General features: G+C 45.1%; 2 protein-coding genes across 2 annotated transcripts in view; both read right to left on the minus strand.

Annotated features, from left to right (window-relative positions):
* Positions 1 to 24,854, minus strand: part of LOC102927763 (CMRF-35-like molecule 4) — a 39,226-nt gene that overhangs the window by 13,181 nt on the left and 1,191 nt on the right. The window lies entirely within an intron of this gene.
* LOC143267034 (CMRF35-like molecule 3) lies at positions 4,252 to 15,163 on the minus strand. The gene is made up of 6 exons (XM_076543693.1): positions 14,904 to 15,163; positions 14,321 to 14,562; positions 11,951 to 12,117; positions 8,178 to 8,519; positions 7,170 to 7,320; positions 4,252 to 4,737 (listed from the first exon to the last, which is right to left on the minus strand). Exons 3-6 carry the CDS (start codon positions 12,009 to 12,011, stop codon positions 4,578 to 4,580), a joined length of 714 nt encoding a protein of 237 aa, XP_076399808.1. The 5' UTR covers positions 12,012 to 12,117; positions 14,321 to 14,562; positions 14,904 to 15,163; the 3' UTR covers positions 4,252 to 4,577.

A 24,854-nucleotide genomic window follows, 5' to 3' on the forward strand; every position in this document is an offset into this window, starting at 1 on the left:
TAGCTAGGCCACACATGGGCATAGATTTCATGGTCACGCTGCGTGCAAATTACGTGACCACACAGCACACAGATTATGTAGGATGTAAGGCCCCTTGCTTGGCTACTGAACAGTATATGTGCGGTCATGTAGCAACAGATGTGGCCCAGATTAAAGGTGTGCCATCCAGCCTTCCCCAACAAGACCATGCTTCCTCCAACAAGGCCACACATCTTAATAGTACAACTCCCTATGAGCTTATAGGGGCAAAATACAATCAAACTACCACATTCCACTTTCTGGCCCCCATAATCCTTTAACAGTATCATAATGTGAAATGCATTTAGTCTAATTTCAGAAGTTCCATAGTCTATCAAAGCCTCAACAATGTTTAAAAGTCCAAAGTCTCTTCTGAGATTCATGTAATCTCTTAACTAAAATTCCCTGTAAAGCCAAAGCAAAAAGCAGGTCACATAGTTCCAATGTATAATGGCATAGAATATACATTACCATTCCAAAACATAGGGAAGGGAGCATAGTGAGGAAACACTGCACAAAGCCATGTGTCAGAATGTAGACGAACATAAATGGGTTAATTTAAGTTATAAGAGTTAGCTAGTAACAAGCCTTAGCTATAGGCTGAGCATTTATGATTCATGTTAATCCTCTTTGTAGTTATTGGGGAGTGGGCTGATGGGACAGAAAAGTTCTCCTAAATGTATGTGCACACCATTACACACATACACACAAATACATACTCATACTCAATGATTTTTTTAAAGGACAATACTCAGGGAGCATCAGATAGGACATGGATGATTTTTACTGAGGTCTGGAGATACTGCTGTTTGTAGATCAAGGAGGCTGTGAGATTGGGAAGCAGGACTCTGTGGCTTCCACCAATTCTTCTCCTTTTCAGCTCCCCCGCTCCGGGATAGTTGTTCTGTGGCCTTGGAGACCTGGAACCATAGGGCTTACATGGGAGTCAGGGAAAGTCTATTCTAGATTCCAGAGAGAACAAACAAGCCAGGATAAATGACCGACTCCTGTCTCACAAGATCTCTCCACAACTGTCCCTAATGATGGTGGAGCTGACTCTTCTGGTCCTTAACAAGATTCTATGAGTGCAGACAATGCTGAAGAAATTTTGACATAGTGTGAGGTCTGTGCTACATTGGTTATTTTTGGAGCTTTGGGGTGTCCTTATAGAATGGGCAATAACTGGTTAAAAACACAAGGTTAGTGGACAGAATCTGCTTGTACAGCCTTTGAGACAGAGGACACAGCTAGACTTGGGATCACAGACCTCAGCTACTATTATCTCTGTAGCATGGGGCAAGGTACTTCGAGTTGCCCGTGATGTGGGAGGAAAAGGAGGTGAATTCGTGGGTGATGTGGTTTCTTCATGATCTGTTTTTGCCACATCAGGGGTGTTTGAGGCAGATGGAAGTGTGTTTGCCTACATTTCTGCTCAGGGACATCCATCGCAGTAGAAGTGAGAAAAAAATCTATCTTCATATCATGAGCAAATGACAGAGAGTTCTGGCATTCTCCATGGAAGATTTTCTTTCTTTCTTTCTTCCTTCCTTCCTTCCTTCCTTCCTTCCTTCCTTCCTTCCTTTCTTTCTTTCTTTCTTTCTTTCTTTCTTTCTTTCTTTCTTCCTTTCTTTCTTTCTTTCTTCCTTCCTTCCTTCCTCCCTTCCCTCCTTCATTCATTTATTTATTCATTCATTCATTCATTCATTTATTTATTTATTTATTTATTTATTTATTTATTTATTTATTTATTTATTTATTTATGACAGGGTTTGTTTGTAGAGCCCTGGTTGTCATGGAACTCATCCTGTAGACCAGGCTGGCCTTGAGCTCACAGAGATCATTCTGACTCTGCTTCCTGAGAGCTGGGATTAAAGAAGTGGTCAGCCACAGCCTGGCTTCTTTCTTCCTCCCATCCTTCCTTCCTCCCTCCCTTCCTTCATTTGTTCGTTCCTTCCTTTCTTCCTTCCATTTTTTTCTTTTTTGAGACAGTGTTTCTGTATAGCCCTGTCTTTCCTGAAACAGTCTGTAGATCAGGATGGACTCAAGCTCAGAGATTCACCTGCCTCTGTCCCCCAAGTGCTGGGAATAAAGGCATGCGCTGCCGCCACTGCCGCCGCCGCCGCGGCACCACCACCCAGCCCACTTCTTTCTAATACACCCCACTCCTACTTACATGACATGTGTGTGTGTGTGTGTGTGTGTGTGTGTGTGTGTGTGTGTGTACATACCACTGAGTTTAATTAGGATTGCTTGTCTGAGCATGGGTAGAACACAGGCAACTTACCATCTGCTATTTCATTGAAGCAGTGAAAAGCCTTCTCTCAACCAAGGCAGACTCGCTAGAGGTCCAAACATGTCATCCAGGAGAAGATGCTCACATGGGATCTCCTCCCACAGAAGGGGGGTGCACATCCGTGTGAGTTGTCAGAGCCCAGCGTGATAAGAAAACTGTGTGTTGGGGGGTGCATAACTCAGCATGACTGAGGCTGGAGAGCTTGGAACAGCTATTTTCAGGCTGAGCCTTTGCCTTTGAACCTTTCAGCTTCCTCTGGAAATCAACCAGGTCTTTCTCGTTTTGAAGCTTGTATTTGGATGGTGTGTAGTGCTTACACATAGAACAGATGCTTCTGAAGGAACAGGAGGACAGCTGAGTGACCTGGTCAGAGACCAGCCCTAGAAGGATCAACAGTGTATCGAGTTTTCCTCTGTCCCACCACCCAGCTCCCATATAATGACACAGAGACTTCTTTTAATTATGAACACTTGGTCTATAGCTTGGGCTTGCTTGTAACTCGTTCTTATAACTTAGATTAACCCATTTTGATTAATCTACATCCCGCCATGTGGCTCGAAGCTGTTACCTCTTCTCCTGTACGTCCTGCTTTCTCTGCATCTGGCTGGCAACTCCCCTTCTCATCATTCTCTCTGCCCAGAAAATCCTGCCTAGCTATTGGTCATTCAGCTCTTATTAAAGCAATCTGTGTGACACGTCTTCAAATTGTACAAAAAGATTATTCTACAATGCAAGGGGCTGATGTGGATTCCTGATTCCTGAGAGGAAAGCAGCCTTCACCAGTTAACTCCACTGTGGCAGGATTTTCCTTTGTGACCTCCAACCACCTCTGAATTCATGACATGGAGATTTATTATTAGATATATGAAAGGTTGACCTTAGCTTAGACTTGTTTCTGGCTAGCTCTTTTTTTCTTTTTCTTTTCATAATACTCTTATTATTGATGAAGACAATTAGCAGGAATCCAGTGGCTGTCAGTAGATTCTGTGTGGCTTTAGTGAAGAAAGTTTGGGAGGCATGGGAGGAGGTGGCTTATATGGGTTCAGGAAGGCCCCGTTCACGCCACTTTACATGTCTGGCTCGCTCTTATGAATTAACCTATTTCTCATCATCTACATTTTGCCTCGGGGCGTTTTACCTTCCTTTCTTTCTGTATTCTTACTTTCCTGCTGTCTCTGTCTGGCCAGGAGCTGGCCGCCTGGCTTCTGGTGTGTCCCTCTCTTTCTCCCTCACTCTCTTTGTTCCACTCTTCTCTCAAACCTGGATTTCTCCTCCTATTTATTCTCTCTGCCTGCCTGTGCCCATATCCTCTCCTGCCTAGATATTGACCATTCCGCTTTTAATTCGATCTACCAGGTGCTTTATTTAGGCAGGTAAGGAGAAACAGCAACACATCTTTACATAATTAAACAAATCCACTATAAACAAATGTAACACATTTTTAACACAGTTAAAGTAAAATTCTTCAACATAAACAAATGTAACACATTTTTACATAGTTACAATAATATTCCACAACACTCCTCATTTGGTCTCACTGAGCTGGGTATCCGGACATCAAGGACCAAGACTGAGCTATACCTTGGGAACCTGGACAGGTGGCACAGAGACTCAGTCAACTGCTCCATCTGTGTTTGGAACAGGTTTAGTCACTGAGTTGTGTTGAAAACAGGCAGGGTGTTTTCTCTCTGTAAGCTACACACATCCAAAATGATAGTGGCAAACTTTTAGGCCAATTGGTGAAGCCGAATTTCGCAGATATTTGGTTAAACATCTGTATGGTGGCCCACAGACATTGTCCTCCAGGAAACTGGGGCCCTAAAAAGAAACATGACTTAAATTGTATTTTCTCCTTCACTGGAGGCCATCAAGGAAGAAAGGCCTGGGAAGCACTGTAGAATGTTCTGAGAAAGGATGTGTGTGTGTGTGTGTGTGTGTGTGTGTGTGTGTGTGTGTGTGTGTGTTGTTAAGCTGGGGCAGTTTTATGTGCTTGTAATGCCCAGCTAGGAGGTAGAGTCAGGTAGGTCCCTGGAGTTCCCCACCAGCTAGCCTGGTCTACTTAGCAAAGGTCCAGGGCAATGAGAAATCCTGTCTCAGACAACAGTACAATGACACCTGAATTTGTCCTCTACATACACATATGCACCCACAATGTGTAAACACACACACATACACACACACACACACACACACACACACACACACACACACACACACACACCAGGGAGAGATAGTATTTTGTGTCTTTTGGAAGTTGTTTCTCTCTTTACTGGCCATCAGAACTCTGGGCCTTCACCAGGCCATCTTCACCTCCCCCAGAGCACCTCTGAGGCCTGTTCACCCAGAGGACTGCACTGAGCATGCCCAGGAGCAGAGGCACCTCCAGAAAGACCAGGAGCTTGAAGTAGATGCTGCTCAGCAGGGACCTGCAGGAAATGAAGGAGACAGAAAGTAAGCTGTCACCAGGCATAGAGGTCTCAGGTTTCCTCGTGTGCATGTCCTACCTTCAGTGATCAGATAAGAACAAACCTGGATGCAAGCAGGATGGACTCCCTGCAGGTCCTTGGCTGGTCAAGCTGCCTGCAGGCTAAGCTCCAGCCTGGGGAAGCTTCTCCTGATTCCCACCTCTCTTCTTGAACCACTCCCTTCTCTATTTGGCTGGTTGTGCGAGTCCACAATGATTTCAACTTGTGGTTTGACTCAAGGTCAGAGGGTCGCAGTTGATGTTGCTCTCCAAGGCTGCATAATAGGGTGCAAAGGCATGGTCACCGGTGTCTTACACTTCAAGGCCTAACCACAAGATGCTTTGCCATGGGCCATGGGTTACCAGGTGTTTGGAAGGGTCTACACTTGGTTGTACCCTGTGCTTTGATCTTGAATGGGGGAGGTCTTTTGCCTCTCCCCTTGCTAGTGTATAAAAAGCCCATTAGAAACAAATTCAAGGCTGCTGGGTATTGACCCAGAGCCCTCCTAAACCTATCCTGTGTTTCGTTCTTCTTCGTCTCCTTCTATATTTCCTGTCTAGCATTTCTCAAATTCCTCACTCCCTCCTTCAAGGTTCACTGCAATAGGTCAGGTTGGAACCGCAACCCTGGTCTGCTGACAGCTGGTCTCCCAGAAGTCCTTCTCATCTAGTCTGCATTCCAGTCAGGCTGCAGGCTTCCCTGTTCCCTGACCTTTGGACCTTGGCTTCTGCTACATTCTTCACCCAGATTGCCCTGCCCAACCTCCTCACTGCCTATGTGGAAGCTGATATACATCTTAGGAGGCTTGGACACACTACATCGAGAAATGGTTGATGGCTGCTCCTGCTCTGTCACATGAATTCATACTCATGTTGTAGTTTTTTTTGTGTGTGTTCCTTTATTATATCGCATGGACCATGAGGCCCTGAACAGTATTTATCCCCTATTCCCACCTCTCTGTCATTCTCATCCCTTCCCAGGACTCCATTTCCTTTCTTGACCATCCTTGATTTCTCTTTTGGCCCAACACAAGGCCATCCTGATCTCATCAAAGGATCTACAACTGCAGATACTCTGTGAGTCACAGGTTGGCATGAACATGTTCCTGGAAGAGAGAAGAGCTGCCACTTGTCAGACCATGCATCAGATATCCTGACATGTTTCCCAGGACTGAGCTCTGTCCATGCTCCACAATCTCTCGTACTCTATACATTTCCTCTTACCCTCTGTGTCTCCATAACTAACACTCATTCCACTTACAAAACAATTTAACAAGAACGCTTCCAAAGCACTAGGAGAAAGAGAAAATTTAAAAAGTAATCCTCAAGCTAGCATACAAGGTGGCAGTGTTTTGAGACATATTTGTCTACTTTAAGATTTAGTGGATAGGGCCGGGCGTGGTGGCGCACGCCTTTAATCCCAGCACTCGGGAGGCAGAGCCAGGCGGATCTTTGTGAGTTCGAGGCCAGCCTGGGCTACCAAGTGAGCTCCAGGAAAGGCTCAAAGCTACACAGAGAAACCCTGTCTCGAAAAAACCAAAAAAAAAAAAAAAAAAAAAAAGATTTAGTGGATAGAAAGAACACAATAGAGGTCGGAGGGGAGCGGGACTAGATAAGACTTGAGGGACAATTCTCAGGGAGGGTTAGTGAGGTGACCTCTGCCTTTGCTATAGGGGGATGTGGGGGCTTGTGTTTTAGCTGTGTCCTTGACCTGGAGAATTAACCTCAGCAGGCTGGGAAGGAAATTATGCCAAAGCAGCTATAAGGTGCTGGGAATTCCTCGGGACACCTTCTAGAGTGACGAGCATAATACTGGCACAGCACAGTCCTCAGGTTCCCATGTCCTCCTCTCACGGTGTAGACCCCACACTGGCTCCTGGCAGAGTTGCATTGGAACAAGGTTTGTTTATGAAGCTGGAGCAGGAGATGATGGGAGAAGAATCTCTTCTAACTCAGAGGAGATCCAACCATGGCCCTCTGGGGGACACATAGGGGAGACCCCAAAGACCAGGCTCAGTCTCTTTTGGCACTCAAATAAAGATACTGCCTTCCTGTAGCTGAGGCTTAGAAGGGAAGTCTTGGTATACTAAAAGGTAAACGGATGGGGAGCCCACATCAAACTTTGACACGAGAATACAGCAGCCCCAGTGTCCCTCTAAGATACTTACTGAGTTTAGCAAATAAAATTACAAGATGGCCAGGCCAATTTGATATTCAGATAAGTGACTTTTTCAAATTTATAAGTATAGCCATGTAATGCTTGGGATGTACATAAGCTAGAATGAAAGTTTTTCATGTATCTTGGGACTCCTGGGCATCTTGTGTTTTATTCAGAGGAGAGGCCACAGGGACAGCCCAGTGATGGAAGAGCTGCTGGGGTCCAGCTCTGCTTACCAGGTGTGGGTGTTGGTTTGTGTCCCTCCATAGCTGCCAGTGTTCTCCATGGTTGACGCTGTGGTTGTCAGGACTGGGGCCATGCTGGTTGACCATGTGGTTGTCAGGACTGGGGCCATGATTGACACTATTTTAGTTGAAGTTTCTGGGGCTAAAGACACAAACAGCACATGGTTCACTCCTGTGGACAGTCCAGCTCTGGGTATGGCCTAATCTTTCCCCACTAGTAACTAAGGGATTTGCTCTCCAGTCACCATCCAAACCTTCACGTTAATTCTTTTCTAAAGAAAGATGATGTGGGGAGCAAAGCAGCCCCCCTTTAAAACCCGCTTCCTTCCTGGCTCACTCATTACTGCCTGGTGTGCAAAATGCAGAAAAGCTTCATTTTTGCAATTTTTGTCTGTTTTAAAAATATTTATTTATGTGTCTATGAGTATTTGCTTGCACATATCCATGGGCACCGTGTGTATGTGGGGCTTGTGGAGGCCAGGAGAGATCAGATCCCCTGGAACTGGAGTTGAAGATGGTTGTGAGCTGCTGTGTAGACTGGGATCCAAACCCAGTCCTCAGGAAAAGCAGTCAGTGCTCTTAATCACTGCGCCCTCTCTCCAGCCCCAATTTTCTCTACTGTCTTTATTGTAGTTTCAACAGACACAAATCTGATCCTTCTTACTCTATCTTATGTAGAATAGAGCTTCTGTGGCTTCATCTATTTTATGTAAAAGGGTGGTGTTGGGGGTGTCAGGATGGGAGTTTAGTTCAGTGGTAAGTGTGTGGCTATCACACCTGAGGTTCTGAGTTCAGCCCCCAGATCTGCACAAGTGTGAATATGCAAGACTCACATGTGGGGGCGGGAAGACAAGGCCTCCCCAGCTCACCTTTATCTCAGTAGAAAACAGGGGCAGAGGAGTCAGCTGTGGTTATCTTTCCCAGTAAGACTGTTACAGTAATGAGTTCAGGGTCCCTGATTCCTCACCCAAGCCAGAAGCTTCTAGAATTTTTTCCTACCTGGGTCAATGTTCACATTAACTTTAAACGTGATATCAGGTCCAGTTTTCTCAATCCCACACCAGTAAATGCCAGCATCGCTTATCCTCAGGTCCTCCATGGTCACTGTGACGATGAAGCCTGTCTGGTCATCCCTGATGGACACAGGGTCCTTCTTCACCAACTGCTCTGATGCATCGGTTTGAATGAGGATCTTACATGTTCTCCAAACAGCTCCTCGGCACCAGAATTTCTTGTAATTCTTCCAGGATGAGTCATAATGGAACTGCACAGTCAAGGATCCTTGTGCCTGACCACTCACCATGTTTGGCCCTGTGATTGGATCCTGAGCAGTGGAGCAGCCTGGAAAATACAAAACCACAGACAATTGATCTCCTACTCCAAGAATGGGACACAATATCCTGTGCTGAAAAGAGTTCACAACTTATCATCAATTAAGAGCAACCCCTTTCTCAAGACAGATCATCGCCATTCTATTGGTCAAAGACTCAAGAAAAAATGCTGAAGGGCCCAGTTACAGGTCTCAGAAGGTAAATGGTGACAATGAGCAATCATTTTTTTCTGTCATCCACACCTCTTCACTCCGCAGTGGACAATAAAATTACATTTCTAAAGATCCTTTTGCAACCACCTTTATGTTACCCTGAAGGAGAGGATGTGTCAGAAGGGATTGTGCACAGGACGCAATCCTGAGTTCATTTCAGTACCCGTGACTCTCAAAAGGTCCCTCAGAAGACATCACATTCTGTGGCCATGCAGAGGCCACTTCAGGAAGTCCAGCAGTCTCAAGGGGTTGTTTGTGTGTGTGTGTGTGTGGTACTTACAAAGGAAGCACAAAATAAACAAAATAAATACCTGCTTTAAAAACAGTAAAGGAAGCCCTTCAGGGGATTAGATTCAACAATAACAAATGGCACAGGTAAGAAACAAAGTCACTAAATGTAATTATTTCAAACTAAAATGACTCAAACCACAGAGTGGAGACCCAGATTGCAGCCTGGGAGAGCATCTTTTCAGACTATGTATCTGACAAGGAGTTAATTTCTAGACTATGTGAGCAAGAATTCAACACAAGAGTCCACCAGCAGTCATAGTCCAGTAGAAAATGATCTACTGAGGCGCGGTGGTGAAGGTTTAGTCACGAGACACCTGATGTGTTAGCCTAAGCATGAAGACCCGAGTGTGTGTTCCCAGCAACCATGTAAATGTCAGGAGTGCTGGTGTGTCCCTGGAGCCCAGCACAGAGGTGGACAGTAGACACAGGAGATCCTGGAATTCCTTGGCCATCCAAGCCAGCCTCAGTGTCAGTGTGGAACCCTGTCTCAAAAAATAAAGGAAGGAGTAGGGCATGGTGGTCCATGCTTTAATGCCAGCACTCAGGAGGCAAAGGTAGGCAGATCTCTGTGAGTTCAAGGCCAGCCTGGTTTACAAAAAAGTTGCAGGCCAGCTGGAGCTACATAGTGAGACCATGTACCAAAAATAAAATAAAATAAAATAAAGCGATAAAGTTGGGCATGCACACTTGCTCAGAACCACACACACATGAGCAGATGAACAGTAAACAGTTCTCAAAGGACATACAAATGGTCAATAAATAGATGGAGAAATGCTCCATTTCACTAATTGTCAGGAGGATTGATGCAAATCAGAATCACAGAGAGCCGTCATCATCCCCCAGTCAGAATGGATATTACCAAAAAGACAAAATTTAACAACTGTAGATGTGCATGTGGGACAGTGGAAGTCTCATACGCTGTGGGTTGGAATGTAAATTAGACATTGTGGGAAACAGTATGGACGTTCCTCAAAAAAGCACAGAACTGTCACATAATTCAGCAGCTACACTCAGAGATAAAGCTTGTGTTAGTGAGCTTTTTGTCAACTTGACACCACCTGGGGGTATGCAAAGAAAGAACATCACCTGAGAAGATGCCTCCATCAGGCAGGCCTGTAGGCAAGTCTGGGGGACATTTTCTTGATGTGGGGAGGTCTAGTCCACTGTGGGTGGTGTCATTCCTGGGTAATGAAAGAGAGCAGGCTGAAGAAACCATGGGGAGCAAGCCAGTAAGCAGCACTCCACCAGGATCTCTGCCTCAGTTCCTGCCTCCAGATTCCTGCCCATCTTGAGCTCCAGCTCTGGATTCTCTCCATGATAGACTGTGATCCAGACATGTATGTGAACAAGCCTTCTCCTCCCCCAGCTGTTCTTGGCCATGGTCTGTATCACAGTGATAGAAAGCCAGCCCAGAGTCCAGAGAATTAGTGAGTGTACTGAAGTGATCCTTCCCCTGTGTTTCCTGCAGCAGATTCACAACAGCCATGGCACAGGATCAGCCTCGATGTGGATGGATAGATAATAAAGTGTGGTACATAAATGCAGTGGAATAGCATTGTAGCTGGATTGAATTTCGTCATTTGCAGCCCAGGGATGGGATTGGAGGAAGTGAAATAAACCAGACACAGAAAGACACTACCACAGATTTCTATCTATATGTGGAAGCTAAAAACTTATCCTCTGGGTCTAGCGGATGGGGAGATGAACAGGTCAGTGAAGTGTTGGCTGCAGAAGCAGGAGAACCTGAGTTTGGATCTTCAGAACACATAGAAAAATTCAGATGAGGTGGGGTGTGTCTGTAGCCCTAAGAGCTGGGGAGTCAGGGACAGGAGGATCCCTGGGGATCCATCACTGGCCACTTAGGCTGAGTCAGTGAGCTCCAGGTTCAGTGGGAGAGCCTGTCTCAACAAACAAGGTGGAGAGGGATAAAGGTACCCAGTGGTAATCTCTGGCTTCCACATATGTGTGTGCACACACATATGTTCCTAAGCACACACATACAAACACTAACATTTACACATGCATACACCTCGCAGACAGATTTTTTTTTTCAAAAAGCATGGAAGTTAACTTCAAAGAAATAGTGAACAGAATAGTCGTTATCAGCCTGGGCAGGGTGCCAGGGAAGAGGTGGACAGAGAGAGTGCTGAGGATGTAGGGGTCGTTTGATGAGTTGACAACGTCTAGTGTTGTACAACACAGCTGAGAAATATGGTTGACGATTCAGTATTTCAAAATAGCTCATAGAGAAGATTTCTGATGCCTCTAGTGCACAGAAATGACAGAATCCTGTGGTGGATGGTCAGCTACGGGGATCTGACCGTCACATCCTATATACACACATGCAGATATGACATTGTATCTATCAGTTTCTTTTCTCTTTTTGAGACAAATCTCCCTATATGGATCAGATGGGCCTTGAACTCACAGAGGTCCACCTATCTCTGCCTTCTGAGTGCTGACATTAAAGGTGTGCACTACCACAACCAGCCCCTATAAGTATGTTTAAATACTGTGTCAATGAAAAATCAGAATGCAACTCGAAATTGAGATGCATGCTAGAAATCCCAACAATCAGAATGGACACCAGAGTATCACAAATTCAGGATCATCCTAGGCTGCATGAGAGCCTATCTCAAAGTGCCAAATATAAAGTATAAACATATTTTTAAAATAATTCATTTATCCATTCACTCAACTGCTTTTGTGGAGCAACAGGATTGAGAAACACACTCTGGAAGATTTTTGAAAATTTGTTTTTTATTTTGGCTTTTCTGAAGTACCCACAGGATCTACCAGATGCCAAAGACTTTCCTTTTATTTAGGGAGTAAGCAGCTGGTGAATGAATTAGCCTTTCCTGTTTTCCCTAACCCAGGGCAGACTCTGTGTCCTGTGCCACCACTGACTCTGTGATGTCTTAAAGCCCCAGATACTTACCTGGGAGGAAGAGGAGCAGAGCAGGGAACAGCCACATGGTCCTGCCTCCTCTCCTGGCCATGGTGGTGACTGATGCCAACACCCGGCAAGGACTTGCGGTTCAGCCTGAATTTCCTTTAGGTCTCTCTCATTCACTGCCTTGAGAACTTCTCACTTTTGCATATTTCCTGAAAGAGGAAGTCAGTCTTTGAGAAGACCAAGCCATTGCATGTGTGGTACAGGTGATAGATGCAATGCTAGATCTGAACTTGAAAGATGGGTGGGACTGCCAAGGAGACAGAACAGTAGAGACAGATGCAATACAGCCAATCCTTCTGCTCACCCGGGACATGAGTGAGCTTCAGCGGATCATGGGAAATGAGAGCATGCAATGAGCTTTTCTGTAGACTGCCGGCTCCTAAATAATGACACAGAAACCTTTTATGAATTATGAAAGCTTGGCCTTAGCCTAGGCTTGTTCCCAACTAGCTCTTTTTTCTTTAATTTTTATGTCTTTTTATTTTATGTATGAGTGCTCTGCATATATACCTGTATGCCAGAAGAGGACATCAAATCCTATAATAGATGGTTGTGAGCCACTGTGTGGTTGCTGGGAATTGAACTCAGAACCTTTGGAAGAACAGCCAATACTCATAACCTCTGTGCCTTCTCTCCACCCCCTCAACTAGCTCTTAATACTTAAATTAACTTGTTTATATTAATCTAAATTCTGCCACATAGCTCATTACCTCTTCTCAGTACCCTAAGTCCAACTTCCTCCATGTCTGACTGGGGAATATCCTACTCCTCAAAATCTTTCCCTGAGTTCCTATCTCTGCCCGGAAGTCCTGCCTCTCCTCTCCTCTCTAGCTTTTTGCTGTTCAGCTCTTTATTAAACCAATCAACTTCTTTTGTCTCCTACTTGTCCAATGGAGGAGAAAGATACATCTTTATACTTTGTACAAAAAGATTATCCCAACATTTCCCCCTTTTACAAATCCAGTAAAGTGCTCTTTCTCTAACATCAATAAACTATATACAATAAAAACAATTATCAGGCAAGAATTACATTCCCAATGTCCAGCCCATTTGGGATTTCCAACTGTGGAGAAAGTACTCTATCATCTACGCCACTTGATGAGTCTGTTGTTTTGTACCTAAACACTTTCTATCATAACTTGTATTACTTGGCAAAGATATCCTTTTAGAGATTAAAACAATTTTAGATAAACAACTTCAGCTTATATATTTCTCAACCTTTATAAACTTTAAATCTCTTTCTGAGTTTCTTTTTTAAATTTGGTAGCAATGAAAGCTATAAAACCATAACTATCTAGTCTTTAATGCCATCAGAGACCTGAGAAGGATAAACTATTACCTGAGTAAACAGAAAGTACAGAGCAAGCAACTTCCAAAACTAAGAAATGACAGAGATGGCTGGCTGCCTGGACAGTCACTCAAGATTCCTCTGCAATGTTGGAGCATCCATCTTCAGCCTTCAGGCCCAGAGTATCTGACCGACTTTTCCTGGAGCAGAAACTTTGAAGGACTGGCCTTCCTTGTTTTTGCAAAGTTTAACAGTCAGCTTCTTTTGTCTCCTATTTGTCCGATGTGAACAGCATACTGTCAGCAGTCAAGGCAAGAACAGTTTCTTGCTCAATGGTCAGCTTTGCCACATTTGAAGCAAACTTCATATGGACGTTCTTCAATGCCTATCATCTGCTTCAAATTAGATTGGTGCTGAATAGACAGTGTCACTGTCATGAAAGCTTTATGTTATTCAAACATCTTAAATGTCATATTCTATAAATTTTTGAAGTGTTTAAAGACCACCTATCTATCTAAAATGTATCTCTGTTTAACTTTGAAAACGTACCTAATATGATGACAAGCTTGATTGTTATAGATGACTATTAACATGCATTTCTTAGTTATCCTAAACAGTTTATAATAGTAGCTTTCAGGGCTAGAATACTACATTATATTTTTAAATGAGTTGCATTGGTACAATACCTTAAACAGGAGCAGAAACATCTATACAATATGTTGTAACAAAAATAAACTTAAATTCATATCAATACACAAAAATCCATGCAGTGTAAAATATTGAGACTAGTAGTTGCTTTTTAGTTTCAAAGTAGATTCAAAAATCTACCCTTTTACCCTATCATTCCTATATCCCCCATTTTTTCATCCCATATGCTCCTTTCTTTCCCCAACATTTGATAAAAAGAGAAAGAGGATAGAGGAAAGAAAAAGGAAGAAATCCCTTAATTTAACTCTTTGTTTAGTTTCCTCCATGATCATGAAAAATAATAACTTGTATTCAACCCCCCTAAATGACAACAAACATCTGTAACCCACCAAATGACAAAAAATAACCTTCCATACCTCTCAGGAATGTGGGTGTCATGTTCTTAAAATTGCTTCTTGTTGTCTGGGGGTGATGGCATCTTCAGGTGACCCAGAGAAAATTGGGACAATGGTCATGTCTTGGGAGAGCTAGTTGTATCATTGGTTGTCCAGTTTCTCTGTGATGGAAAAGTGCAGGGCTTAACTGAAGTCCTGGCTAGCAGTCTGTGAGGATGGATCATCTTAGCTAGCAGCTTTGAAGTTATCCTGTATGCAGATTTCTGAGGAAACAGCAACACAGGCATTCTGTGAGTCTGGATCACCCGGGCTACTTGTCTTGTCTTCATTAATGTCTGGTCCTTTTGTTCTGAAAACATACAAACTTTTAAAAGTAACATACATATCTACATTAACACAAGTATGGAATGTGTGGTATGCACAAATCATCTAAAGAGGATTCTCTGTTCTCTATTTGAGCAGGTAAAAGGCATTTGTCAATTTTATAAGTCTGTTTGGACTCCATAACCAAACTGTCAGGAGCACATTGTAGGCAACAAGATTTATCATGGCTCATCCAGTTTCAGAGCTGTTCCCATGTAGAGGGACCAGCATATAATGTTACCTGTCTTATAGTTTTCTTGGTTCCTTCCTCATCTGCAGCCATGATTTCAGGAGATCTCCCCTGATCAAATATGATCTTTATTAATTTTTGAAGGAGTCCATAGCTTTTTCTTTCCTGTGGAAACAAAGGTATAACCTCTCCCCCAATGTAACACATTTCCTGAATTTCATTCTGAAGTTAAGACATCCTTAAAATATATATGATGATTTAATTCAGCAGGTTTTTTTTACTATTCATTGTTTCTCCACAGTTGCTCTTTTTTGTTCATTAACATTTGAAATATTTGAAGTAAATAAAGCACTACATGTTGTCTAAATGCCCTGTGTATGGCATTTCCCATTCTTTTTTTTTTTTTTTTTTTTTTGGTTTTTTCGAGACAGGGTTTCTCTGCGTAGTTTTGCGCCTTTCCTGGAGCTCACTTGGTAGCCCAGGCTGGCCTCGAACTCACAGCGATCCGCCTGGCTCTGCCTCCCGAGTGCTGGGATACAAGGCGTGCGCCACCACCGCCCGGCAGCATTTCCCATTCTTACATGGCATATTCTGTTTATATTACTTTACTCTCTCTTTGAAGACTTACTTTATTATTTTCTAAGTATTTAATTTTTTCCCTCTGGCTCTGTACACCCATTTAATTTTCCTTCTTCAGCACCTAAGAACATTTTCAAACATCTTGTACCTGTTCAGAGATTTTCTGTCTGGCCTTGGTTTTCTGCTTGCCTGCAGCATTTCTCTGACCGCGTGAGCTAAGCCTTAAAGGGCGCCTGTCATGACAGACTAGACAAGAAGGGGTGATTGTATTCAACAAGCACCCTCAGGTCTGCTGGGGAGACTGTGGCTTTGAAACTTCTTTTCAGCTTTCTTAGGAGGGTGACTGCAATAGCAAGAAAGCATAAGGCAGCCCAGGCTAGCCCAGTGGTAGGGGCACTGCAGAAGGCTCAGCCTGGGGCAGCACTGCTATGAACTCAGAGCAGCGATTTCTCTGCCAGGGACACCTGTCACAATGGCCACTAGGGCCACAGGTGTTGGCTCAGAGACAGGGAGGGTTTGGGTTTGAGACAAGGTCTCATGTAGCTCAATCTGCCTTGATCCTCCATCCTCTGGCACCAAACTGCTGGGATTCCAGGCATTCACCACCATGCTCAGTGTTATGAGGGGTTGAGGACTGAACCCATGGTTTCATGAATGCCAGCAAGCACTCTACCCAGTGAGATGAATCCACAACCCCTTGTGTTGTTTGTATAAGACAGAGTTTTACTGTGTACCCCAAGTTGTCTTCAAACTCTCTCCAGTGTGAGTCTCTCAAGTGTTGGGAATCTGCAGTTGGTTTAAATCCAGAGGACAAGTTGTAAGTGTCCATAGATACAGGTACAGAGTAAGCCTGGTATCAAACTTTTGGGAGGAAAATTTAAGCATACACACACACACACACACACACACACACACACACACACACACACACACACATTTACTCTTCATTGCCCACTTGCCTGGCTTTGAAATCACCTAGGAGAATACCCTGTAGGTGCATCACTAGGGTGTGTACAGGGAAGTTTGAATGAGGATGTTGGCAGTTCTAAGAACTCTAGGCTGAGGTCTATATTCTGTCATACTCATAGACTGGCACTGCCCCAGTTGTCATCAGAGAGCCGTAATCCAGTGACTGGTGGAAACAGATGCAGAGACCCACAGCCAAGCATTGGTCCAAACTTGGGGAATCCTGCTGAAGAGGAGGAAGGATTGTACCAGCCAGGGGGACAAGGACATCACAAGGGAATCCCCAGAAACAACTAACCTGGGCTCATAGGAGCTCACAAAGTCTGGATCAACAGCAGGGAGCCTGCATGGGACCAATCTAGCCGATTTACACATGTGTGACAGTTGTAGCTTGATCTACTTGTGGGTCTCACAGCAGTGGGATCAGGGGCTGTGCCTAGTGCTTTGGATGTCTTTTGGGAAACTCTTCCTCATACTCGGTTGCCTTGCCCAGTCTTAGTCCAAGGAGAGGAGCTTAGTCCTACCTGAACTGGATATGCTATGCTTTGTTGGGATCCATGGGAAGCCTGCCAAACAGAGGAGTGGGTGGGGTGGATAGAAGTGAGGAGGGGGGGAGAATAGGAGGAGTGGAGGGAGGGGAACTGTGGTCAGGATGTAAAATAAACAAATAAAGTTCATTTAATAAACGAAGCTGATTGAAGGAAAGATTAAGAAAACACTGCCATCTACTGGCCTAAGCCACCTCAGAACAGACACCACAAGGGGAAGGAAGATTGAGCCTGATAGGTAGGTAATAGGAGTTTTAAAGAATCTGCAGCCAGGACATTAAACTGCTACAGAAAAGGGTCTTGATCTAGGACGGTCTCACTGCTTATTAGAAGGACAACAAGATCTGAAGGTGTGACACCACACACGCCCAGTCACAAGGCAGGCAGAAGAGCTGACTCCACCCTACTGACTGGTCCCCACCTCATCCCCACACGCCCATCTGTGCACCTTAGGTCAGTCCCCATTCCTGCTGGGAGCACCATATGGCCCAGGCATACACCCACAGCTCTCAAGTCTCCATCCTCTGGTCAGAGGTCACAGACTAGCATCTGAGGTTCTGCACGGACTAACAGGCATGTTCTGATTTGCTCACAATAATTCAAGGGAAATTTGTCTGTGTAAGTTGAACTGTGGGTGCTCTGTCCTTGGTTCAGAACCCATATTTTAGTGGCCTCATTTTTTCCTGGGCTCTAGGTAATGTCACATGTCTTCCAATCAAATGGGTCTGACTGATTTTTGACAAAAACAAAAGCAGTGTGGAAAGATGGTGTGCCTTAACACACACTGCTGAAACATTTGGATATCCACACCCCAGAAAACTAAATGCCCAGACCTGCCGCCCACTTCTGAACAAGAAATTCCAATTAAATCATGATTCATGAGCTCAAAGGTTAACAAAAAGCTTCAAAACTCAGGCCTTTTGGCTACCAGCCTAGCCAAAAAAGCAGTGAGCTCCACTTCAGGGAGAGACCCTGCCTCAAGGAATGAGGTGGAGAGTGATATAGCAAGGCAACTCACACCCTCCTGTGACCTCTGCATACTCCTGTGAGTGTGCGGGCACACACACATACATGAGGTGGGGAGGAGTCAATAAATATAATAAATAGATACTTTAAAACTTTACAAAAGTTTCATCAAATACAAGGCTGCTATTGATTTTTATAGACAATACCAAACATAACCTTTAAAAGAAAATTTGAAGAATTGTGTGTCATCAAAGCTTTAAATGTGTAGTCCACGGAGATGGGTAAAGTGCTTGTCATGTAATCATGAGGACCTGAGTTCAGGTCCCCATGACAAACCTGGGTACAGTGGCACACATCGGTAACTTCAGCACTGAAGGTGGAGGAAGCAGAGCCAGGGGACTCCCAACACGGACTTTCAGCAACATTTCTTTAGTTTTTAAAGTTTTGCTTTCTTTATTTTACATGTGTGAGTGTTCTGCCCGCCCATATGTATGTGTAAGTGCAGTGCCCACAGAGGCCAGAAAAGGGCGATGGATTCCCTGAGCCAAATTCTGAGATAACAAGTGTGGCTACTAAGAGCTGAACATAGCTCCTCTGCAAGAGCAGCCACTTCTCCTCACCATTGAGCCATCTCTCTAGCTCACATGGGCTTTTCTTTTTAGGAACTGATTGGCTAGTCTGAAGGTGTGCATAGAAGAGGACCTGACCTTTGTTTACAGACCTCCTGACATCCACAAGAGTAACATGACATCAAGACTTGAGACTAAAGCTCTAGCAATGAAACAGCAGTGGACCTGTTCAGAGCTGAGAAATTAGACAAACCACACAAACCAGAGAAGCCAGAAAAAAACCAAACTTATTCAGAATCAGTGTCTTCCTCAAAGTGGCACTGGGAAGATGTGTTAAGTGTTAAATTAATTGAGAGGAAAAAATTAATTATTAGCTCACCTTTGATGGGAAAAATCAGTCAAGAACACACACGGTGGTTCATGCCTTTAATCCCAGCACTCAGGAGGTGCAGACAGGTGGGTATCTGTGAGTTCTGGGCTAGCCTGGTCTCTATAGAGAGTTCCAGGCCATCCAGAGTTACAGAGCAAGGCCTTGTCTGAAAAATATCAGTTAAAAATTGGTCAAGGACATACTTACTCATAAAAGGAAAAAATTTTAAATCCTTCACAAGGACTAGGAGGATGGCTCAGTGGTTGAAGATGCTGTGTGAGCCTGGGGGCCTAAATCCAGTTTTCAGAATCATGTGGAAGTGGAAGGAGAGACCTGATTCCACAAAGATGTTCACTGACTGCCAAATTTGTGTTGTTACATGGACAAGTGTGCACACACACCACAAACACACTAAATAGTAATAAATAAAAATGTAAGTGCTGGGTATCAAACCTGGGTCCTTTGGAAGAACAGCCAGTGCTCCTAACTGCTGAGCCATCCCTCCAGGCCCTGCTTGTTTTTGGAGACAGAGTCCTATGGCGCTCAAGCTGAACTGGAACTGACAATGTAGCTGAGGATGACTAAACCCCAGAACTCAGGCCTCTACCTCCCAAGTGCTGGGATTACAGACATGTGCTTGGCTTGGTATTAATAATTTCTTAAATGAGAGGCAAAAGGTATAATCAGTAGACTAATTTGGTTCATTATAATTAAAAACCATTTATCGAAAGATATATAAAAAAGGTGACTGGGGCGGTAGGTCAGTCAAAAATGTTTGCTGTGTGAACATAAGGACTTGAACTGGATCTGCGGAACCCACATAGAAAGCAGGCCTTCAGGACACATGCTTAGGACCAAGTCATCCATCTGTGTTCTGTTTCATCACAAACACAGGATAGGGAAGGGTGGGAAGAGAAGGAGGGGGAAGGAGGCACAAGAAAAGGATAAGGATGCTCTAAAGTGGTTAACCGCAGAGGAAAATGATGTAATAGTGTGCTAACACAGCCGGCCAGAGCAACACAAACAAGATGCACGTCACAGTGTCAACACATCAGTGTGCATGGACCTCCAAGACACAACGATGTCGAATGATAAAACCAAAGACTTAGAAATGAGGCCTGCCAACTGGGCATGGTAGCACATGCCTGTAATCCCAGAACTCAGGAGGCTGAGGCAGGAGGATGAGGAGCTGGAAACTAGCCTGGGCTACACAGTGAGACCCTGCTAATGAAAGAAAGGGAAGAAGGAAGGAAAGAAAGAAGGAGAGAGATGTAGAGACAGTCGAACCATCAGACAGACACACAGACACACAGATAGATAAATAGTTAAACAGAGGAAGAGGGCTGGGTGCATCTCTGGGACAAAGCGCTTGTTCTGTATGTCAGGTTTGGGTTACTCCTGAACACTGAGGGAAAGAGTGAAACACTGGTACAGGCAGCTGGTGCAGGTGGGTGAATCTCTGTGAGTTGAGGGCCAGCTTGGTCTACATAGCGAGTTCTAGACCAGGGCTCCATAGTGAGACCCTGTCTCTAGAAAAGAAAGTATAACTCTGTCTATATAAAAACCCCAAGCAGAGACACTACACAATACACCCTGGGCAAACCCATGTGCATGTTTGGGACAAAACCTTAAGGCAAGCAGAAAAAAATACCACGTTGAGGTTGTCACCGAGGAGGGTAGAAAGCAGGAATGTGACATCAGAGAGGAGGATCGTCAGTATGGACCACATTCTATTACTGCATCTGGAGGAGGGCACAGTGCCAAGTGTCTTTCCATGTGAGGTGTATCTATTTATTGGACATGTTGTCAAACTGCCCTCTAAATATCTATATCCATAAACTCTGATTAGCGCCGTCCTCAGCCTGGGTAGGAGAAGCTTCCCTCTGCTGTGGTCTCAGTGCTGAGAAAATGTGACAATTGAGTGCTCAGCCATAAACGGGACATCTATATCAAACCCTACCCTAAGCCACCCCAAGGCACCTCCTCGCTACCAGAAGGTGCCTTCATCATACCCCACGCAACCCCGTTCTATCCCAAGGCTCAGGAACATTATGGAAGGAAGAAGGAGAGGAAAGCACTGGACAGCCAGAGGTGAGGAGGAGAGTGCTGTGAGATGCTGGGATCTGGCTGAGGCATGGTCACTGCACTCATGACACTGTGGCTGTGGTCACCTGTCCAAGACCAAGAGAGTAAGATCGGTTAACATTCTGGCTGGCGGCACTATGGACTCAGTCGGTTAGGAAAAGAAAGATGAATGGAAGGGGGGAAGACCATGAAGGGGAGGAGGGGACACATGAGGGAGTGGGAGGGTGAGGTTGGAGGTGGATATGAGAGAGAGATGTTGTACATGTGTGAAGTTATCAAGGCATAAGTAAAGATATTCTATTAAAATATGTATGTATATGTATTTATTGGGCACATTCTTTTATGTGTTTGACACAGCAAAAAGAGTCTTCTAAAACTTTGAGAGTATTCTCAGAATCACAGATTTATTTGTTGTCCTCTGTCACCAGAAGAGCTGTGTCCAGGGACATGAACAGAGCTTTGATGTCAACAGACCTCACTGATTCTCATAATCGGGACAATGCTGCTTCTTCCCAGAGCATCTCTGAGGCCTGTTCACCCAGAGGACCGCACTGAGCATGCTCAAGAGCAGGGGCACCTCCAGAAAGACCAGGACCTTGAAGTAGATGCTGCTCAGCACTGGCCTGTGGGGACAAGGACACAATAAGCTCCATGTCCAGAAGGTGATGTTGGTGTCCTACACTGTGTGCCTGTCTCTTTATCCAGGTGTGTGTCCAAGGTGTTCTTTTCAGGGACAAGGACAAGGAACCCTGCCTGATTGAACAGTGTGACTGATAGCCCAAGAATTAGCCTGGAACTGTGAATCTGGCTCAGGCTCTCCATGGACCTCCACTCCTAAGGCCTCTATCCAGGCAGGTTCTGCTCCTGCACCCAGACCCCAACTTTCTTTTAAACTCAGTTCTCCTATTTCCTCCTGGTGGCTCTTATTTGTTATTGATTTATTTGTTTGTTTGGTAGTTGGTTTTCTTGGGGGGCAGGCAGGGTCTCTTTTTTATGTAGCCCAGGCTGTCCTGGAACTCACTTCTAGACCAGGATGGCCTTCAACTCACAGAGATCCACCTGCCTTTATCTCCCAAGTACCGGTGTTAAAGGCTTGTGCCACCACAATTCAGTGACCGTATTTATTTTCATTAGTTAATTAATTAATTTACTGTTTGTTTGGTTGTGTGTGTGTGTGTATGTGTGTGTGTGTGTGTGTGTGTGCATGTGAGTGTATCCAGGTGCACATATGTGTGCATGAATGTGCAGCCCAGAGGATAACCTTGGATGTCATTTCTCAAGAATCATCACCTTGTTGTGTTTATTGTGAGACAGGTCCCACTTTGCAGCTCTAGCTAGAATGGACTTTGCTGTGTATTCCAGGCTGGTCTTAAACTCACAGATACTGGCCTGCCTTTGCCTCCCAGTGCTGGATTAAAGGCATGAGTCACCACACCTGATCCATCTATCTTCTTATCTGACAGGATCTCACATTGGCCTGGAGCTTACCAAGTAGTCTAGGCTGGCTGCTCAGTGAGTCTCGTGGATCCCCCTGTCTCCATCTCTATAGCTCAGGTATTTCAATTGTATGCCGCCATGCCTGACATGTGGGTGCTGAGGCTCAAACTCAGATCCTTTACCAGCAGAGCTGTCTCCCCAGACTCAGGTGTGTTTGTGTTGTAACCTCTTGACAGGAAACTAACTCCATCTCAGCAGGTCTGGGTGTCATTGCTGTGTCCCAATCTGTAGATGAGCAACTGTTGCTCACAAGACACTCCCCCAGGTCAGTGTGGGACTGGAAGATGCAGGAGACGCCCAAGGAGGGAGATCCAAACCCTTCTACCTCCACCCTCTCAGCATTACCCCCACCCACAGTCCAGAGCCCTCAGGGTCCTCACCAGGGCTGTAGGCTGGGACCAGGAGTTGTGTCCTCTGTGGTCACGCTGGGCTGAGTGTGCACTGGTGAGGATGTGGGGGACCCCAGGGTATTTGCTCTGTTCTCGGGGCTAGAGCCTGTGACAGGAGCAAAGGATGGAAACACAGACTGTCCCAGTGACCTCCACTCCATGTCCTCCCCACTGAAACCTCTGCAGCTCTGCTCTACACAGGTCCCTTGGGACACGGAGGACCGCTGTGTGACAGCCTACAAGCCCCATGGCCCCACCAAGTCCTGGTCAGGGCTTCCCTCCCCAGGCCTTCCCATGGTGCACTGGGGCTGGTTGGCACTTTCACACTTGAGGGCAGTCTTCCTGCAGAGGAGAGTTTAAGTGTCAGTGACAAGATACTTGGTGCCAGGTCCCTTCTCGCCTCAGTGACAGAAGCTCTCCTCTGAGGTACACACACCTCGGCAAGTCCCCAAAGTAAGTCGTAAGTAAGTAAGTAAGTAAGTGAGTCTTAAGTAATTCTTAAGTAAGTCTTAAGTAAGTCTTAAGTAAGTAAGTATATGTCATAAAAAGAGAATTTCTAAGAACTCAGGTTCCCCATTGTGCCTATGTGTACACGCACACACAAATATTGGTGTACATATGCTATCATACATACCACTAATGTCCTCACAAGGCACATATGGACTCACACCCCCTGTGGCCTGATTCACTGTGTTGCTGGAGGGCTTCTCTCCAGGTTCCACCAAACCCCACAGTTCCACAATCCACGTATAAAATAATCACTCAGACATTTATATCACTTATAAACTGTATGGCCGTGACAGGCTTCTTGCTAACTGTTTTTATATCTTAAATTAACCCATTTCTATAAATCTATACCTTGCCATGTGGCTGGTGGCTTACCGGCGTCTTTACATGCTGCTTGTCCTGGTGGTGGCTGCAGTGTCTCTCCACCTCAGCCTTCCGCTTCCCAGAATTCTCCTCTTTCCTTGTCCCACCTACTTCCTGCCTGGCCACTGGCCAATCAGTGTTTTATTTATTGACCAGTTGGAGCAATTTGACATACAGACCATCCCACAGCACACTGATTCACCAAACTCACCATGCTATTGTATCTGGCTTCCTTCCTTTGTGATGGAATGACGGACCTGGATTCAGGATGCCCTGACATGAAGGGAGCTTACCTGGGACCACGGCCACCACAATTTTGAGGGAATCATCATCAATCCCCAAGAAGGGATAGATCCCTAAGGAGTCATCAATATGTGGCATGTCCACCCCACACTTGTAGGTGCCTGCATCCTCCAGGGTGAGGTTCTCCAAGGTCACTGTGAAGGTGAGGGTGGCTGGATGGTCCCTGATGGACACTCGGCCTTTCCCAGCTTCTTTTGAGGCTCTGGTCTTGACAAGACCTTTACATGGTAGCATAGTCACTCTGCACCAGTATTTGTCATTAGTCTTGTGTTCCTCCTCGTACTGACACCGCACACTCAGGGACTCCCCCACAGTGCCTGTCACCTTGCTGGGGCCATGCAGAGGGACACAGCCTGAAAAACACAAGCCCCAATTCTGCACCCTCGCAGGTGGATGGGGATCAGGCCTTTCTTGGTCAGGTCATAGGGAGCTGCTTGGTCTGGAGGAAGCATCAAGAAAGGAGACAGGCTGTGTTAGACCCAGGAGTCAGGACTGAGGTGAGCACCTGTGTTGTCCTGAAGAGGGGGCGGGGAGGAGGCTTGTCCCTGGAGAAAGGAAGGGCCCAGGAGGAAACAACACGTGTGTGTGTGTGTGTGTGTGTGTGTGTGTGTGTGTGTGTGTGTGTATGTGTGTGTGAGAGAGAGAGAGAGAGAGAGAGAGATTTTACCTATGTAAATAATGAGTGTATGTCTCTGTGAGAATCAGTGCTTGTGTATGTTTGGTATGCACACACACATGTATGCAAATACATGTGTATACACAATAGACATTGTGTGTATAATGGCAATGTCTGTCTCAGCTAACCCTCTCAGCAGGTCCTGACTGTCTCAGGTGTGGTACTCATGACTGTACTGTGCACT

The sequence above is a fragment of the Peromyscus maniculatus genome, chromosome 8 (assembly GCF_049852395.1).
Source record: "Peromyscus maniculatus bairdii isolate BWxNUB_F1_BW_parent chromosome 8, HU_Pman_BW_mat_3.1, whole genome shotgun sequence".
NCBI lineage: Eukaryota > Metazoa > Chordata > Mammalia > Rodentia > Cricetidae > Peromyscus > Peromyscus maniculatus.

Bases quoted from the DNA above. Each gene is read 5' to 3' on its own strand.
- LOC143267034 (XM_076543693.1), bottom strand. From the start codon at position 12,011: ATGGCCAGGAGAGGAGGCAGGACCATGTGGCTGTTCCCTGCTCTGCTC. The intron at 7,321-8,177 runs GTAGGAAAAAAT...TTGTGTCTTTAG, and splicing joins TAATGTGAACATTGACCCAG to CCCCAGAAACTTCAACTAAA. The intron at 4,738-7,169 runs GTAAGCAGAGCT...CATTTCCTGCAG, and splicing joins CAAACCAACACCCACACCTG to GTCCCTGCTGAGCAGCATCT.